The sequence below is a fragment of the Hydra vulgaris genome, chromosome 04, assembly GCF_038396675.1.
Source record: "Hydra vulgaris chromosome 04, alternate assembly HydraT2T_AEP".
NCBI classification, from domain to species: Eukaryota; Metazoa; Cnidaria; class Hydrozoa; order Anthoathecata; family Hydridae; genus Hydra; species Hydra vulgaris.
The window spans coordinates 22,043,198-22,063,778 of NC_088923.1; the positions used below are offsets into that span (position 1 = coordinate 22,043,198).

At 27.1% G+C, this 20,581-nt stretch overlaps 1 protein-coding gene and 1 pseudogene across 4 annotated transcripts in view; one reads left to right on the top strand and one right to left on the bottom strand.

Moving 5' to 3' along the window:
* The first annotated feature begins 436 nt into the window (after nt 1-436).
* The window catches only part of LOC105847418 (uncharacterized), a 41,480-nt gene continuing 21,335 nt past the window's right edge, over nt 437-20,581 (top strand). For 2 of the 4 annotated variants that reach the window (XM_065795802.1, XM_065795805.1), the window contains exons 1-2: nt 1,302-1,644; nt 16,958-17,069. In XM_065795802.1, the coding sequence (XP_065651874.1) occupies nt 1,327-1,644; nt 16,958-17,069 (430 nt within the window). In that variant the 5' untranslated portion in view covers nt 1,302-1,326. Of the gene's footprint in view, nt 456-1,301; nt 1,645-16,957; nt 17,070-20,127; nt 20,522-20,581 lie in introns of those variants that run through there. The other 2 variants (XM_065795803.1, XM_065795804.1) reach the window with 2 other exon arrangements.
* On the bottom strand, nt 2,949-5,225 carry LOC136079027 (uncharacterized; annotated as a pseudogene).

Genomic DNA, 20,581 nt, shown 5'->3' on the forward strand with positions numbered 1-20,581 from the left:
TTTATTGGCCAAAAATTTTGTTTCAAGGGAAACCTAAAAAACATTAAAAGTAATAAAAACTTAAAACCCACTTGGGAAACAGTTAATCTCAGTGTTTTTGTTTGAATGATGTCTTTTCGATTGCAGTTTTTAATTGTCTCGTCATGATCAGATTCATGTCTCGTCATAACCAGATTCACGTTAGTAATCTCTTCCTCGTTAGTTATTCTCAAGTTTTAAATAATAATGATCGTTTGTACGACTAAATTTTGTTCATTTTTTTATCAATAGAAACATCCTCAAATACAAATCTTTTTTTTTATGGAAAACAAAATTTTAACTTAATTCAGTTTATTATTAAGATTTAAGTAAAAAGTGAACGCGCATATTTATTTTAAGAGGTCAATACTTTTATTTTTCTGCATTTCTTTTAGAGAAACTTGAAGTTATTAAATATTATATTTAAGAGTACGAAGGTTCATATTTACATATATATATATATATATATATATATATATATATATATATATATATATATATATATATATATATATATATATATATATATATATATATATATATATATATATATATATATATATATAATGGAAAAAGGTATGCCAAGCAAAAAAAACCAATAATTGAATTTTTGAAATTTGAAAAAAGATTTATTTCTTTTAAATAAATATATAAATAATAAAAATAATAAAAAAAAACAATAAAAAGTTTTTTATTATTTATATATTTATTTAAAAGAAATAAATCTTTTTTCAAATTTCAAAAATTCAATTATTGTTTTTTTTTGCTTGGCATACCTTTTTCCATTATATTGTTTATTATCAATTTTGTAGTTATATATATATATATATATATATATATATATATATATATATATATATATATATATATATATATATATATATATATATATATATATATATATATATATATATATATATATATATATATATATATATATATATATATTTTGTTAATTCACCTCCCCAAGGCCGAGGAGGCCACTACAGACGAGGAGGCTACTTAACTGTTATAACCCTCTCTCAACACTATAACTCCGAAACACAAACCTTGACAAACAAGGCCGCTATGCGAAGGAACAAGTTGAGCGCGGTACTACCAGGGAAGTGGTGGGGATCGAACTCCGAACCTCTCGCTTATAAAGCGAGCGCTTTACCATAACACCACTACCGCATATATATATATATATATATATATATATATATATATATATATATATATATATATATATATATATATATATATATATATATATATATATATATATATATCAATTACTTTAGATTAATTTGCAAGTGAAAAAAGAAGATGCTGCTTTATATTATATTTTTGACTTCGCTGACAAACGTCATAACACAATTTAGTTACCCAATGCAAAAGTCGTCACGTTATTCTTTCACTGTCTACAAAGATAAAAAAGTAGATGGCAGTACAAACATGGTAGAAATGCGCACAGATTATATAGATTATCATGCCTGCATTACAGCTTGTTTTAATATAGGTATAATTTGCAAATCAATTGAGGGTGAAATTCAGAATAATAATAAATTTACTTGTCGGTTTTTCAATGACGATTCTCCAAAAGTTAAACGAACTGAAGGATTTCTGTTTATTTCTACAAAACCGGTATAATTTTATTTATATCAATTGTTTATGCGTATTTATACATACATACCAGGGAAGGGCGCAAAGTTTTTAGTTTACTCTGTCAAAAAAAAAAATTATCGCCATACGCAATGTTGAGAGTGAGGTATGTGATAGATTATTCCAGTGGTCTGAATTATTCCAGTTCTTGCGTTAAACTCAAAACGAGGATGCGTTTTTATATTATAGTTGTTAGAGATGTTCCTTCTGAGTCCGAAAATAGTTATTATGTTTTGATTTTTACGCATTGGTACGGAATATTTCAGGCGGATGGAATAATCTACGACTATAGTAGATTATTCCAATGTTTTTATTTTTATTTTTTCTACTGTAAATCATTAGTGGAGTGTTGATACATCGACTATCTTATAGCCTGACTTGCAACGGAGTGCTGCTACATCGACTTACAAATAGCCTAACTCGCAATGGAGTGCTGCTACATCGACTATCTTATAGTCTGGCTCGCAAGGGAGTGAAGCTACATCAACTAAGGGTTTGGTTGAGGCAGGCAGTCTATCAAGTAATAAAAAAAAATTCCGGTCTTGCATTTTAATTTTTTTGTGTGTTAACAAAATACGGAAAAACTAACAGCTATAATTTAAAAACGCATCCTCATCTTGAGTTTTACGTTAGAACTGGAATGATTCAGACCAAAGGAATAATCTACCACAGGTAACTACACGGCAGTTAAGGTGTCCCAAAAAAAAACGCATCTTTTTACCATTTTCTGGTGTCATCTGAGTTCATATGTAACAATAAAAAAATGTTCTTTTCATTTGAGGTTTCGGAAAACCAATGTTTTTAGGCTAATCAGAAATTAGATAATCTGACTGGTTTATTACATACTATTCAACATACTAATTAACAGCCTTTGTGTTTACTGTCTTTATCTTGCTTTAACTGCTTTTTGTCTATTGTTTAAATTTAACTGCTTATTGTAACAATTTAAAAATGTTTCTTTAATGATGAAACTGTTAAACTAATTTTTCATGAAAATTACGTGATACTATATATACTTTATATATATATATATATATTATATATATATATATATATATATATATATATATATATATATATATATATATATATATATATATATATATATATATATATATATAGTGCCGGTTTTAGCACTACCAGCGCCCTGGGCGAGATTTCCACGGCGCCCCTAGCTCAATTTAACCCTTATACAAAAAAAAAAGCAAAGGGTAAAATAAGCAATTAGTTATAACCAAATAAATAACTAATTATTAATATAAATAACAGTTTATTAAAAAGAAAAACTAATAAAATTTAGCTTTTCTTGCCTTTCTATCGGCAATTTCTTTTATGAGTTTATCAAAGTCAATTTTTTCAGCAATTTTATTTTAGATTGACAAAGCTGCTAAGTTTGTCAACTTAGATTGGGATATTGTTGATCTTAGATAGGTTTTTATCAACTTAAGCTTTGAAAAATTCCTCTCCCCACCAGCAACCGTAACAAATTTAGTCAATAATATTCGCAATGCTATCCATACATTTGGATATAGCTCTTGAAAGTTGCAATCTTTAATAAAATTTAAAACAAAAACAGGAGAAACCACATTCTTATCATACAAAAAAGCTTTCAGACTTAGGAGTTCATTGCACTACATGCTACCGTAAATATCTGACTTGGAGTCCACAGTTAATTTCAATTGGAGGTTACTACAAAGTTTGACAAGGTCAGGTTTTTCAGGAATTTGTTTTATATTGTACAAAAAAGACCATGATTCTGAATACTTACTTAACAGATCAAATCTTTCATTGAATGAAGTTAATGTAGAGTCCAAAAGACAGTTAAAAAATTCAAATTCAAATTTTTTTTCTGTGGAAGTTATAGGCTCATTGCAGACAGTTTCTCCGGCTTGATGCTTAGCACATCGAACTCTTTATGTGGCTTTAAACACAGGCTCAATTTCTAGTTCTCCGGCCAATTCCTTTGCCGTTAAAATGGCGGATTTGAATCCTGTATTTCTATATTCCTCCTAAAAAGTGAAGCATTTTTTCAACATTTCTGTGCATTTACCAAAATCCATGTCTGATGATTGTAGAGATTTACTAACGATATTAACTTGAAAAAGTATGTCATACCAAACAACCAACGAAACTATGAAACCGAAATCTTTTAACTGTTCAGATAAAGTTGAATCTTCATGAGAGACTTGAACACCAGTTTTTTGATTTTCAATAGCCAAAGTAATTAAAGCATCATGGATGGCACTAAATTGATAACGGACTGCTTTAACACTGCTTGTTCTTCCTTCCCAACGTGTGTCACTTAGCTTTTTAACGGTATATATTCCCAAGTGATCGGTTTGAATTTTCCAACGATGAACAGAAGCTGAAAACAATGTAAACAACATCTGAAGTACCCCAAATAAAGTGACTGATTTAACAGAAGACTTAGCAGCATCACACTGTACGAGCTATGACAGGCACACGGTACATAAACAGCTAAGGGATCTATTTCCAAAATTCTCCTTTGAGCCCCAATATTTTTTCCTTTCATGTTCACCCCGTTGTCATAACCCTGACCCCTACAATTGTTCAATTCCAGTCCGTATTTATTTAAAACATCTATAACAACTTTGGTGAGTCTTTCACCAGTCGACTCATTGACAGACATAAGTTCTATGAAATGTTCTTTCCCTGATATTTTATCGTCATTTGATGATAAATCAACAAATCGTATTGTCATTGAAAGTTGCTCTAAATGAGTAATGTCCTGAGTACAGTCAGCTATAATGGAATAATATTTCAATTTCTTCTTCGCGCGATATAACTTCTGACACTTTTGTACCTATCAGCTCTATTAATTCATTTTGTATATCTTTCCGCAGTAGTGGTCTCAAACATCACTCTTTGTAGCTAACCGCAAGTGCTCCTGCATAACTGGATCAATTTGGCTAAAAGTTGTACTAAGCCCAAGAACTTTCCATTATTAGGCGTATATAGTTTGTCGGAGGTACCTCTGAACGCCATATTGCTTTCAGCTAAATAAAGTGTAATATACATCAATCTAGACAAAACATTATTCCATCTTGTTGTTTTTTTTCTAATCAAATGTTGCTCTTGGCAGTCTATTGTTTTCCCTGTTTTTAATCGTAGTTCAGTGTCGATCCATGAAAGGTAAAACTTCTTATGAGAAGTGGTATTCTCATGAATTTTTAACATTTCTGACAAGTGTTTCCAGTTGTTATATTCTTCAGATACTAAACTCGACGTTGATTTACAATCAAATAGCCGGCAACAAAAAGAATAAACTCGATCCTTAGTGACGGAATATATTAACCAACAACGCTGAATTGTTTCGTTGTTTGCAAGTTTTTTTTGTGAAATGACAATTAGAGAAATGCCGGCCTGTATCATTCTTTGGATAATTATCAATGCGAGTTTGTACTTGGCAGTTAGATATTATATGATCAATTACTTTGCTATTTCGAATGAGTGGCCATATGGCTGGATCCGATATATTCATGAAAACAGTGCTTAAGTCATCTGGAATTTGTATGCACATCGCCAACGGAGTTTGTTGCACATCGCCAACGGAGTTTGTTGCACATCGCCATCGCAAGTAGATATTGTAGTTTTAGCACAACTTATCACATCACTTCGAGAAACTTCGTCCACAATATCTTCATTAACTATCTGATCTACTGATGCATTCGTTGCTATTCCAGATGTAGATGTCACATTCAGGTCTTGATTTTTCGTTGTGATATATTTCTTTATATTCATAAACTTTCTTGCTTTTTGAAATTCTTTTCCTTTTTCTGCCTTCCGTTTTCTATATTCTGACCCAGATGGTTTTCTTTTGATAAGATCAACGTATTCAGGCATTTTGCAATAAATTAAGTATATCTCTGTAAATCCAAATATATTTAAACATAAACTACCACAATAAAACTTCAATATAACGTTATTTGAGCAAGAGAATTTTTTAATAGCGTAATTGCGTAATTGTTATTCAAAGACGTAAATAAATTTTAACTTGTAAAATTTATTTACGTCTTTGAAGAGTTTTCTTGACGTTTTTTTTAATATGGTTTATTTTTAAAAAGTATAAATAAGTACTTACAACTATGTAACTTTTCTTTTCGTTCGTAGACAATAATAAGTTTTTAAGTAAAATAATAGTACTTTTAAATAATTAAAATCTCGACCAATATAATGATTTTGCGCTAAATTTTGCCCCCTTTATATTCGGTCCCTGGGCCATCGCCCAACCAGACCCTACCCTAACACCGCCACTGTATATATATATATATATATATATATATATATATATTATATATATATATATATATATATATATATATATATATATATATATATATATATATATATATATATAATAGAGTATTGTATATAATATATATGTTATATATATATGAATACTGTATACATATAACATACGTTCAATATACATATATATGTATATTAACGTATATATAACATCAAGTGTTTTTTATGGAAAATTAGTTTAATAGTCTCACCATCAAAATTTTGATGCTTTAAATCAGAGTTTGTTATGTTTTATTTTTCTAAGACATAATTACTACATAACCTGCAATATAGCTACTGTGTAGCCCACTACATAGGTTTAAAATAGCCCAATATACAAATTCTACATAGTCTACAGGGTAATCTGCGGACTATGTAGTACCTATGTAGTTCTGGCTACACAGTTATGATACAACATGCTTTAACATAACCTTTTATATAGCTAATTTTTTTTTTCTTCCTTTTTTTCGATATATATTTTGTCATCTTCATAACAAATTATTTACAATATTTTTTAGTTAAGGTGTGACGGGAGCAGGCAGAAGACAAAAGTCCTATCATCTAGCCCCGTTGTATCATTTACATATAAAACAAATAATAAGCTATCATATAAAAAAAAATATTATAATCTCAGTAAAATAATATTAAATACTTTTAAATAAAAAGTGTTTTTTTTTCTTTCTAAATACCATACAACTAAAAATAAAAAAGATTTAAAAAATTTAAAGATAAGTAATGACGCAAAGGGTGATATTGCTTTATAACAAAAGTTGACAAATAAAAAAGAATAAAACAAAAATTAAAACAAAATAGAATTTGAAATACGTCATAATCAAGTAGCCGTTTTGAAAAGTTTAAATTAAAAATGTAGTTTTACTATTATTTGGGAGAAATGAGTTCCACAAATGTTGCCCTCAGTATGTTATTGAGAATTCGAATTGTTTTAACAAAGTTTTAGGTACCTGTTAATTAAGCAATAAATACTTTGTTTGACATTTATGATAAAGAATAGATCTTCTAAAATATTAGGCAGCATATGATATTTTAATCTAAACATGAATAAAAGAATATTATAAATTGTTAATTGATAGACATAAATTATTATATATATATATTTTATTATATATATTATATAATTGATATTATATATATTATATAATTGATAGACATAAATTATTACATATATACATAAATTATCATATATAATATGATATTTTAATCTAAACATGAATAAAAGAATATTATAAATTATTAATGGATAGATATAAATTATTAATTGATAGACATTCAGCACTCCAAGCTTTCTAAGCAGTGGATTGGTACTGGTGTATTTATTAGTATTATACATAGAACTTAATATAAGGCGGCTGGCTTGTTTTTTTTTTTTTTTTTGCACGTTAGTCTTGACGGATAAGTGCTTGCTCAGGCAATTTTACAATAATATAGCTATGAATAAATTAAAAGTAAATAGATTTTAAACGTTTTTTATTCAACGTATACTTAGTTTTATACATAATTCCAATAATTTTTGAAAATTTATTTTCTATTAGATTTAAGTGTTCTTTCCAACTTATTTGCTAATAGATTAAAATGCCTAAGAATTTAACGCAGAATGTCCGTTTTTTCTATTGAAATATCCGTGAGTTTTAAGGGCAACGTGTCAAATTTAGAAGATTTAGAAAGGAGAGTGTATTTCCTTTTGGTAGGGTTCATTTATTTAGGGTTCATTTATTTAGGGTTTATTATTTATATCAATTTCATTGATATAAATAATAAACAACAAAGGCCCTTGAATAAATCGCTTTTTTACAAATGCTACAACATGACCTGTTATATAACTTTTACATAACCTGTTATACAGCTAATACATAGTCCCCTCATAACTACTACATAGCTACCACCTAAGCATGTAGCTCGCTACATAGCTATATCGTCAGCCCGGAATACAAGTGTCGTATTCAACATTTTTGAAAAAAATGACTTATATATACGAATTATCTATTTTTTGTGGACTTATTTTGAAAAAATTATCCGATAGGTCAATTAAATTTTTTTCCAATATAGTTCAGTAGATCATTTGTCGTAAATAAAGTTTTTATACGAGACGCTCAACGTACATTTGTTGTACTTAGCGTAGACCAATAGTAGCATTCTATTTGCTCACGTGACTTTAGACTTAACTACGTATACTCACTAGCTTACTTTTTAACATGTTTTTTTGTAAATAAAAAGTAATGCATTCCATTTATTTTTTAATATTAAATTATTTTTGTTTTCTTTGAATTGAATTGAAATGTTCAGTAAAAATAAAAATTATTACTCGTTATCAGAAAAACTAAAAAATATTTACAAATATATCTTTTTTTTGTAAAGATAAGTAACAAGTATGGAATATTTTATAACAAGTATGAAGTATTTTACGGCTTCTGATGCTGATAATCTGATACCAATAGTATTGGAGCCTAACCACCAAATGGGGGAAGAAATTCCTTGATATGTATTGGAAGACCCTACTAACTCATCTTTTTCTTTTACTGTCATTTCTCCTAACAACTATAAGGAAATATAAAATACTTGTGCAAAGATTTCATTTTAATATGTCTTGCGCTCGAATAGTTTTAAAGGGATAATTATTTTTACATTCTAAATAAATTTTTGAAATTTCTTTTAGAAATTTCAAGAATTTATTTAGAATGTAAAAATTCATTAGAAGCAAAGCTTGAATTTTATAATACTTTTTTTAAGTCTGAACAATTAAATATATCACTTTGTAAAATATTTTAATAAACATTGTATATATTTATTTATACTTTCTAATGAATTTTTACATTTATTAGTTCAACATATAAATAGTTTTTTTTTTTTTTTAACTTTTACATTCATTAGTTCAACATATAAATAGTTTTACAACAGTTGATTCACACTATTGCAGACAGAATACTAACAAAAAATATTTAGAGTCGTCATTGAGTTCAATTAAAATGTACATGTTATGCACACAAGCTTGTAAAAACCCAGAGTTCAATGTAAAAAAAGATGTTTACTATTTAACTTTTAATACAGAGTTTAATTTAGCATTTCAAGAAAGATTTGTGTGATTTATGTCAAGAGTATAAAAACAAAGACGATGATCAAAAAATACTGAAAAATAGAGAGAGTAAGCTATTAACTAGACAAGAAAATGTGAATTAGCTGAAGTTGCAAATGGAGAATGAAAAACCGCAGCAGTTATAACTTTTAGTTACGACTGCTTATATATCTTCTGCATTCTATTGTAAAAGAAAATTAAATTACTATAATTTCACAGTCCACTGTTAATTGAATAACAAAACTTTTTGTGCACTTTGGAATGAATCTATGGCTGGTAGAAGTGCAAATAAAGTTGTCTGTATAAACTATTAAAGTTAATTGTTCAAGACTGTCCTAATATACCAGTTAATCAAATTATTTTGTAGTCTGATTCTTGTGTTCCCAAGAATAAAAACTCAATTGTGTCTGTGGCAATAAAAAATTTCAATATGAAAGCGGAATACCACTAATTGAATAGAAGTATAGTGAACCTGGTGATTGTTCAGTACAGAATATTGACACCACGCATAGTATGATTGAGAAAAATTATTATATTATGAGATTTACAGTTCTCCTACCTTATTCAAATTACTGTCATCTATTGAAAAACTTTTGGAGTAGAATTGAAACTCATACATATGTACAAAGATGACTTCAACCTTTTGCAAAAGTAAAACTAATGTGTCATGATAAATATCTACCTTTTCATATTGAATTCAAAAAATTGTTCTCAGGTCCGTTAATTGAACAAAGAAAGGTACTCCTCAGAGAAAGAATAAACAGAAAGTTAAAGTTCTGAAAGAATTTCCTCCATTAAAAAATGATTCAACACATTTTTTGCTCTCAGATAAAAAAGTTAATGATCTTGAGTCAATGATAAAATATTTTGTGGGCGATGATGTTGGTGATGAATTTTATAATACTTTTTTTAAGTCACAAAGTCTGAACAATTAAATATATCACTTTGTAAAATATTTTCATAAACATTGTATATATTTATTTCCTTATTGTAAAAAAAAAGGTAAAATAATGGAAATGGTTGTTTTTTATATTTAAAGTTTAACTTATTTATATCGTTTTTCACAGACAAATTAAAAGATTTGTGTGATAAATTAGTTATTTTATTTTTCGTTTATTTGAAAATAAATAATATATATAAAAATTGCTTAATGTAAAAAAAGAAAAAATTGTGAATATTTAGTTATTTATAAATTGAGTAAGTGAATTTTGTATAAGAAGCTTATTAATTTCTATATAAGAAGATTGAAGGTGCATATTTCTGCATAAAACTGTATATTTCTGAATATAATGCCGATAAATTGGTTATCGGGAATGAATTAAAGAAAAAAAAAGAAGGACAGTGAAACTAAGATTATTCTAAATTTATAAGTTAGTTATAAATATAGAATAATTTTAATATAGAATATATCTAAATTTATAAGTTCATTGTTAGATACAATATAAGTAAATTTAACCTTAATTCGCCTACTATCAAATTAATTGCATCTATGGCAATTGTATTCCGACAAAATGTTCCGATTTCGAAATACATTTGATGTATTTGAAAAACAGTGCTCTTAGTTACGGGGAAGTTTTTATTTATTTGTTTTTTTAACAATTTAAACAAAAACTTATATTGATTTTAGTCAACTTTGTTAAATTTCAACATGTAATTAAATTTACATAAAGAGATTTTGTACTTTAAACTTTGAATGCAAATTTCTCAATTTTAACATAGCGTCATATACGAAATTTGTATTCCGGGCAGACGATATATATAATATAATAATACGATGTGTTTTAAATGAACTTAAATAAAATATATTACGCTAATTTGCAAAAGTAAAAAAAAAAATAAGTAAAAAAAATTTTTTTTAATTAAATGAATTAATTTTCACTACAAAATAATTTTCAATACATCAAAAAAAAAGTTGTACACGTTAATTTGACGTCAAAAGACGTCAAATAAATTGCAACTTTTTTTTTAATTTAAGAACTTTTTTTTTACTAAAACGACCATAAATTTTTATTAAACTATTTTTTCTAACTTTATTTTTGCTAAAATCACTTTGAGATTGATTATAAACAAAGTTCATTTATTACTTTTTTTTTTATATGTAACATAGTTTTCAACTTTACCTCGGAATACGAATATGTCGACAGACAGACAGACAACCGCTACGCTTTTATATAATAGTATCAGGATTGAGAAACATGTATATTACAGAAGAGCTGGACAAATCATTCCAGAAGTGAAGCATGTTTGATTTAGGAAGACGGAGATAATGTTTGATTTAGCAAGATGGAGAAGGCAAGATGTAAAAGCGAAATGACAATAAATACAATAAAATTCAATAAACTTGGGGTTTTTCTATATTCGTCTAGACCTGAATCAGGATCTGAAGAAAAATTAGATTTTTTTAAAATTAGAAGATTTACCCAATTGATAGATTGATGATAGATACCTGATAGATTCTATGTTCTATGTTTTATTACCTGATAGATTCTATGTTCTATGTTTTATTACCTGATAGATTCTATGTTCTATGTTTTATTACCTGATAGATTCTATGTTCTATGTTTTATTACCTGATAGATTCTATGTTCTATGTTTTATTACCTGATAGATTCTATGTTCTATGTTTTATTACCTGATAGATTCTATATTCTATTGTACTAATAAGTTTAAGTTAATGATAGACATAAGTTTTGAAATCTGGTTGGCGTACTGTTTCGATTTCTGTAGGATACAGAACAGGTATAGAACCATAAACTTTATTAATAGCAGTTATCTACAATAAAACTGGTGTGAATTAAGAAAATATAAATCTATCAAAAAGTACAGTCTATAGAAAAAGGTTCAGGAATATTCAGATATCATAAGACACCTTCGTGCAAAAAAGTTATAAATACTTTGAAGGGAATGATACTCTGTTTATACTTTGATGGAAAGCGGGTGAAAAAGATTGAGAAAAATTTAATTATAATTGTATCTTTAGAAAAAATAGCAGCCAGTGTTACACAACCTGGTATGGATGACATTGTTGAAATACTGCTAGGTTTTGATTAGTCAGCAAGCTCCAAAAGTTTGGAACAGACTAAAGTTATTGGATCCGGCTAAAGGCATTTTGAAAATGCTAGAATATTTCAACATAGTCGCTAACATACTATCTACTTGTTGCAACACAACAGTATCCAATACCGGAATACACTCTGGAGCTATTATTATTCATAGCTTCGTTATTTAATAATATACCTCTATGGTTTCTTTGCAGAAGACATATGCTACAGGTTCACATCTCCCAATTTATGGAAGCTTTGAAGAGAAAAAACGAAGGGTTTATGGAAGGAGATATATGTTAATATCCAAAATGCCTGGTGTTCAGTCAAGGAGCTGGTTGGTCCAGAAAGTTGGATCTTGTTCAAAATTCTAGAAGGTAAAGTAGGGCAGTGGTGGAAGGGAAAAGCTATGAAGTTATTAGATGCGGTTAAAAATTTTGTCAAAAATTCAACTTGCGTGAACGATTGTGCAGAGAGAAAACTACGACTTATTCAGGACTTTGTAGGCAGACGCAAGTCTAAAAGTATGCAAGTTAAATTAATGCTGATGACCAGAGATAACATAAAGAAACTTAAAAGAGCCCTCTCCGTGAATCAGTTAAAAAGTTAATAATTTATCATCCTTAAAATACACATGTTTTGACAAAAACATGCATCTTTATTGTTTTTTAACAGAAAATGCACAATTATCATGGATCCTTATAATGACAATCTAGCTGGCTCAAGAACCCCACTAATATAGAAAGATAGAGTAGATATGAACCCTGTGAAGCAAATACCCTGTGAAGCAAATTTTAAAATTTTTTAATTTTGTGCGCGGGAAAAAAACTTAATTTAAATGGTCAAATTGAGTAAAATTTTGTCTTCATAGTGCGCTAATAAAAACACCTTTAGAATATGAATCACCCTATTTAATTTGATAAAAATTAGTGCAAATGTTGCCTTTGGCCACACCAAACTCCAAATAAAATTTCAGCCTGATTGGTTAACTGGTTAAAGACTTATGGAAGTTTTAGTTCAAATTTTGTTAGTTTTTTTGCTACTTAAGCCTCAAAACGTTTCCAATTTCAGTGAAACTCGGTCACAAAATTATTGGTTCATGTACTATTTTCATTTAATAGACCAAAATAATGATTTGCTATTTAAAACGTGGTTTGAATTGGCTTATGCAAAGAGTGAATGTAAACATTTGCTCTAAATGCTAAAAAGAATACAAAGGTTGATCAAAAGACTACCAATTGGTAAAACAAAAAAAAATATAAGTATATGTTGATAAAATTTTTATTGACTATTGAAATCTTTTTTAAAACATTTACTTTCAAAATTAATTGAAAAAATAACTATGAAAACCCTATTTTTTACATTGTATTTCCATCGAATAGCATCTGATAACATTTTGAGACATGTTTTTTGATTTTTACAACAAAAAATTTATTATTTAATAGCTCAATATACTCTTTCAGTATAATCTACAATATTATTTTTTAATGTAATATCAAAATTTATACTTTTAAAACTAATAGCATTTTAGGATTAAGATGATGAAAGTGCTCATGATAAATCAAAAGCTTTGAATTCTTTTATATAATATATATATATATATATATATATATATATATATATATATATATATATATATATATTATATATATATATATATATATATATATTATATATATATATATGTATATATATATATATATGTATATATATATGTATATATATATATATATGTATATATGTATGTATATATATATATATACATATATATATACATATATATATATATATATATACATATATATATATATATATATATATATATATATATATATATATATATATATATATATATATATATATATATATATATATATATATATATATATATATATATATATATATATATATATATATATATATATATATATATATATATATATATATATATATATATATATATACAGTGGCGTAGGAAGGTTTTTAAATGTTTGAAATAACCAACTTTTAAGCAAAAAGAATTTTCCAAATTTTTTTACATTCATATGTATGACAAAAAGATTTCACAAAAAAAAATTCCTGTGATTAGAGAATGGGAACCGCAAACCCAAAATCTTAGCCCACCTCCCCTAAACGTGAGGGCAATGAGTTATTTATTTTTCTATAAATATAAACTAGTTATGTATTCATGGACAGATTTCCAATTTTACATTTAAATTATTCAGTGTTCAGTTTTTATTACCATGTAAAGTTTGCGGCCCCTCAATTTGAGGGGGCCACAAACTTTACATGGTCATAAATGGTTATTGACCTTTAATTTTCATTAAAGGTCAATAGTGATAAATCAATAAAGAAAAAGGTTTTTTTCAAAAACTGTTTGCAAAACTATAACTTAACTAATTTTTTCAAGCAAATTTTTTCTTCTTGTCTTTGGTAAAAAATCGAATTAATATTCTTCAAATTAGGCTTTGTAAGCGTCCTTCTTTTTTTGTCATACTCTGTTGTTTTTCGAACTCCCTGAATTCATAAATAGTCGGCAAACAAACTCAATGAAAGTTTTAAATTAATTGTTAAAACCTCAGAAAGATAAGTGACAGTTTAGCCAAGGTTTATTATCGTCTTTACTAAAATTTAACAGATTGAAAATAAACCACGAGTTCCTACCAACCAACTGTGACAATTTAAGCGGTTTCTCCTGGTTGAATTCTAGTTTATTTAGAAAGAATGGATTTTCAGACTTCACATAGTGTGTTGGAACAGGTGGTAAGAAAAGAACTTTTGCAACTTTTTTTTTTCTTATCATTTTCGAGTTCTTTATCTGTAAGACAAAATGATATCAAGGTTTGATCCAAGGTTTGATTCCAATATTACTTCAATTCTCTCTGGTTCATCATTTGCTTCTGGATCATTAAATTCTACCCAATTTTTATACTGGACCATTTGCTAGCATGCTTTTATGTCTTGAAAAGGTGCAGAAATGCACACAGTATAAAATATAGAAAAAAATTCTGCTATTCTACTGATTTTTTTTTGTAAACTAGCCGTCAATTGGTAGGGCTGAGTTATTGATTACCTAATACTTGAATTTTAAGATAATATATAGACTTTGCCATAAAACATGCATAGGAAACTGATTCCAGGGCATAAACATTAAAACTTATATTTGGGCATAATTAGGTGAGTATAAATTCTACTAGTTCTTTATAATTACTTCTTGGAAATTCTAAATTGGCAAGTGCATATTTGCAAAATTAAACTGTTTCTTCTATCTGTTTTTCTTGATATGTTCCTTTAACTGCAACATTGTCAAATTTTTTGAACTTTGATTTGTCCATAGGCTTCTTTAATGCGTTCCAATTAGCTTGGAAAACTTTAAACATTAGATTTTCAGGAGCGTAAGTTTTACCAATGTGAACTTTTTCCCAAAAATGTTTACAGTGAAGCTCTTAAACATGTCTACGACATGCAAGCTGTAATATAATTGAATCCTGAGTTTGACATCATAGTGTGTAATTATTGGAAATTTACTTTGACTTGCAGTTTTTTTATATCTTCTCAATATTTAGCTGCACTTGTACTTGCTACTTTCTTTTTTGCTCGTCCGATGGTGGATTCAGAAAGTGAGAAATTTGTCAATCTGCCCCCAGAAGAAAGATGTCAGAGAGCAAGTGCATCATATTTCTAGAAACATCTGTAAATGCAACTTCTTTTGGAAATTTTTTAGATAATTCTGTTGAAGCACTAGTGTCTGATTAAATTTTGTCTATTAAATAGTTTGAATCCTGACAGAAAGAGACCTCATCTTATTCTAATGATAAAAGCTCAGTTTTCTTATTTTGATCCTCTTGTCGCTCAGTAAATGCTAAATATTACAATCTTCTTTCTTTTATCTTTTGGCTATATGCAAAATCATTTTAACCATTTTATGTTTTGTCATTTGATTTTTTAAAAATTGCTTATCTGGATTGTATAAATCTAGGTTGTTTCTGACTTTCTTCTTTAAAATAGATTAAGTATCAGGTTTTCCAATCCAAAAAACTTTCATAGCATTTTTAAAAAAATGTGTTTAGCAAATTCTGCTAAATCGTCTTTTTTTTTTCCTCTTTTTTTTTGATGTTGCCCATATTTCAACTAGATCATTTAAAAGTTTCCCAGAACACATAATATTTATTGAATTTTATTCTGAATGCTTCAAAACTTTTTAATGTAACCTCATACCAGAGGCATATTGAAAAGAGTCAAGTTAACAAATTGATATAGGTAAAATTAAAATTTGTTAAAAATAAAAAATCATTAATAATGTATTATTTGGCAAACCTGGTGTGGTTGTCATGAAATATGCTGTCATCATATCCTCCATCAATCTAGAGTTTCTGTTTAGCAAAAAGGATGCAGTTCTAATGACAGATTGGTTGTTCACATCATGAACAAGCAATGGAAGTATTTTTGTCTAACAGTCGCCTTAGTTATAAGGATTTAGTTTAGAATTTATAGAAAAAATAGATTTTATAATTTTCATTTTTCAAACCAAAATTTAATTACTTAGTTAAATTTAATTACTTGAATGATAATCTTTTAAATCAAGATTAATTCAATATTTTAATCATACCTGTAATGAAAATTAAACATAATTTTCTCATTTCTGGCAAACTGTGTTACAGAATGTTTCTCTAACACTTTTTAAAAATGTCTTTGAAAGTGATCTTCTTGGTAGCATCTTTATTATTTTTTATGTTTTTTAAAATATTTATCAAGGTTACAAATGATGTTGTTTTAAAATAACTTTTTAGATAATAAAATTTATTTTTTAATCTTTACTTTGTTCGGCATAACCTTTTTATTAAATATATATATTTAGCCAAACTGCTCTCAAAGCTGCAGTTTAAAACTGGATTCATGCGGAAAATGTGATTGTAATCCGTCTTGTGCTGGGAGAAATCGACGTCAGCATAACTGTAACTGCAAAACAGGTAAAAATAATCCTGTATAAGTACTCAATTTACATAAACAAAATTTAGAAAAAATGAACAAGTGAAAGTGAACAAGAAAAAAACAACAACTATAAAGTCTGATAAATAAAATTATTCAAAAATAATAATAAATAGAAACTCATAACTTATAGATAAATAAAATCAACATGAAGTTATAAAGAATTTTCATTGCTAATTGGGACAGTTAATAGGTTGCCAAAATCCTTATTTTATCATAGGTTGCCAAAATCCTTATTTTTAGTGATCAACTTAATTTAGGTATCTATGATGTTTTTTCTGACTATAGTAATAGAGCTAAAACTTTAATAATTTTCTGAAAGATAAAACATGATTCCGAAAATTTTTACTAAACTTAGTTGAGATTTAAAAAAATTAGTAAAATTCAATCATATTTATTGAAATTAAAAAATTCTTCTTTACTTCAAAAGTAATGAATAAAAATGATAAAGAAATAGCAAAATGAAGCAAAAATCTTTTGGAAAAAGTTTTTGAACAATTTTAAAGTTGTTATGTAGTTATTTTATGTGGTATTTATTTATTTTTGTTCATTTAGTTATGAAATTTAAACCCAAAGTCCAAAATAGCTTTTTTATGCAAAAAACTAAAGTTTGATTTGAGTTATTTGTAATGTTCATGACTTATATGCCTAAAATTCAATCTTATAAATAAAAATATAAATAAGATTTAAAAAAAAAAAAAAAAAAATCAACTAGAAAGATGAAAGATTTATGAGTTTATTAATATAAAATTGTTTAACTTTAAACCAGTAAGCAGTTAAAGCACAAACGTATTGAATTACGCTGCTTTTGACAAGCCCTTCAGCATATAAACTATTCAAAAAGCGTGCAACGTGTTTATGGCATTTATAGGCTACAGCATACGTTGCTTTTGAAAAGTATAAGAGGCGAATCACAGTATATGCGGTGTACAAAACCTATAGTGTACACTTATTGCAAGATGCCAAATTATGCTTAGGTGCAAATATTTGATTTTAATATTTGGCCTTGATGCCAAAATAAAAGAAAGTATTTTTCTAAAGCGTTTTCCTAATGGTATTGTTTAAACTAACGGATATGGTTTGACTGATAAAAAAAAGTATGAAAGTCATATTTTTAAGTCATATAAGTAGTTAATTTTCAAACTTAGTCTTTTTAAAAGCAGCTAGGAAGTATCATTTTACATATACAATTGACTTTATTAAATGAGTCTGAGCACGTTGCTAGAATAAAATAATATATTTTGACATACCTTCTACTTGGGCTGTCGCTAGGATGATATAAAAGGTGTATACCCCCTACCTCCTAGAAAAGTTTCATTTAAAAGTTAGTCTGCAAATTTGGATCCTAGGTCTGCAAATAAGAACCTGTAGTTGGCAGTTGGCAATTGTCAGACAGCTTTTTTTTTTCGATGTCAATAATAAATTATAATTTTTTACAGCATTATAAACTTTATATAGTCTACTCTAGAATTTCAAGGACTTTTGCATCCCAAAAAACTCTGGTTAACTGACTCAAAAAGAGCAATCAGAATAAAATTCAATAAATATTATGTGTTCTGGGAAACTGTTAAACGATCTAATTGAAATATGGGCAACATCAATAAAAAAAAAATTAAAAAAATTTGACAAGTCCGCCATTCTAGGACCCCCTATTTTTTGATCACAAAACCTCTTAAAATCTGTTGGACTTTGCATCCCAAGCTACATTGTTAAAAATATATATATATATATATATATATATATATATATATATATATATATATATATATATATATATATATATATATATATATATATATATATATATATATACATATATATATATATATATATATATATATATATATATATATATATATATATATATATATATATATATATATATATATATATATATATATATATATATATATATATATATATATATATATATATATATATATATATATATATATATATATATATAAGTAGATATAAATTAGCCTGAAAAAAACAACATTTTAAAATAGTCGTCCACCAGTCCAAGTCGGTGACAGATGGCTGTGGCAGCTTTTGTGTGTAAGCCCGACACGGCTGTTTCATGTGAGCTTTGCGGCTTTTTTTTTTTAAATAATCACTCAATGGGTATTGCTATAACTTTTTTCTATGCTTTATATAAGGTTACTTTCTATATATATATGTTTGTGTGCCACAAAATTTGAAATCAATTTTTGAAAGCTTTTTTCTCAACCAATTTTGCTCAAATTTTGCACACTTAATCATTTTCGATGACAATACAAGGAAATGGAAAAATTTGACCAAAAAAAGTTAATTAAGTTAACAAAAATTTAATTTGTATTTCCCCATAAGAACACTGAATTAATAAAAAAAAAATTTAAAAACGTAACAGTAATTTTTCCTTCTACAAAAGATAACAAAAAAAGAATTTCTAGGCCCAATAGAATTCTGCTTGCATAAAGCATGGATTTGAAAAAAGAATTTTTTTTTGATTTACTAGTTAACTTTTGAAATGTCAGAGATAATTTTGTTCTGTAAAAAGAAAAAAATACCAAGAAAATGTTTTACAATATGACATTGAATGAATTAATAAAAGCTTTTTTCGATTTTAGATTAAACGCGGCAAATTATGAACTTGCCCGAATTTTAGTAATTTGTTGTCACTTTTTATCAACAACAAAAAAATTGAAAAAGTGTATTTCATATTTATTATTAAATATACACATTTCAAGACCATTATAAATAAAAAGAAAATTACTCAAACGTAAATGTGTAAAGTAATTTACAATTTTTATACTCGTCAAGTATTTAAGGTGACTGTTTTAAAATGTAAATAAAAGTTTACGCATAAAACTAGAAGAATTTGTAGTAAACCAGCCAAGTTTGAACACATATTTCATTACGTAGCTTGAGAAACAGAAAATAATTTTTTGACTTTCATATGTATAATATAAACGATCGCAATTTCAATAATTTGGTGCCCTTTCCGAAAATATTGCGATTTGCATTTTTAAGTGATACAATTAAAAATAGAGATGCATAAGAAACAACTTTTCTTAAAAAAATATCTCTTCTATATTAGGTAAAACAGCCGTGCCGGTCTACTTTGCTGACATCCTCTACTTTTGGAAAAGTAAAGCAGCGTCCCACTAGTCTCATGGGAGGATGGGCCCATCCTCCTCAAGAATTTCAAAAAAGATTGTTTGAGACACTACTTTTCCAACATAAAGCTGGAGTAATTTCTTGGTAATAAACTTGACTAAAGCATTCATCAAGTTCAGGATCTGCATCATCAATAAGTTGATGGTGTGAAAGGAAATCAGAGCCTCAACTGATATCCGGATGGTTAGAAAGATCGTTCTCTTTAACGGTCGAAAAATTTTTCAATGCTGTTTTTCACTTTTTTTTATTGATTTCCTTAGCTATCTTCTTATGAGTAAGTTCTTCAATTTTTTACTTTTTTAGTCGTATCAGTTAGAGAGCACCATCGTTTTCT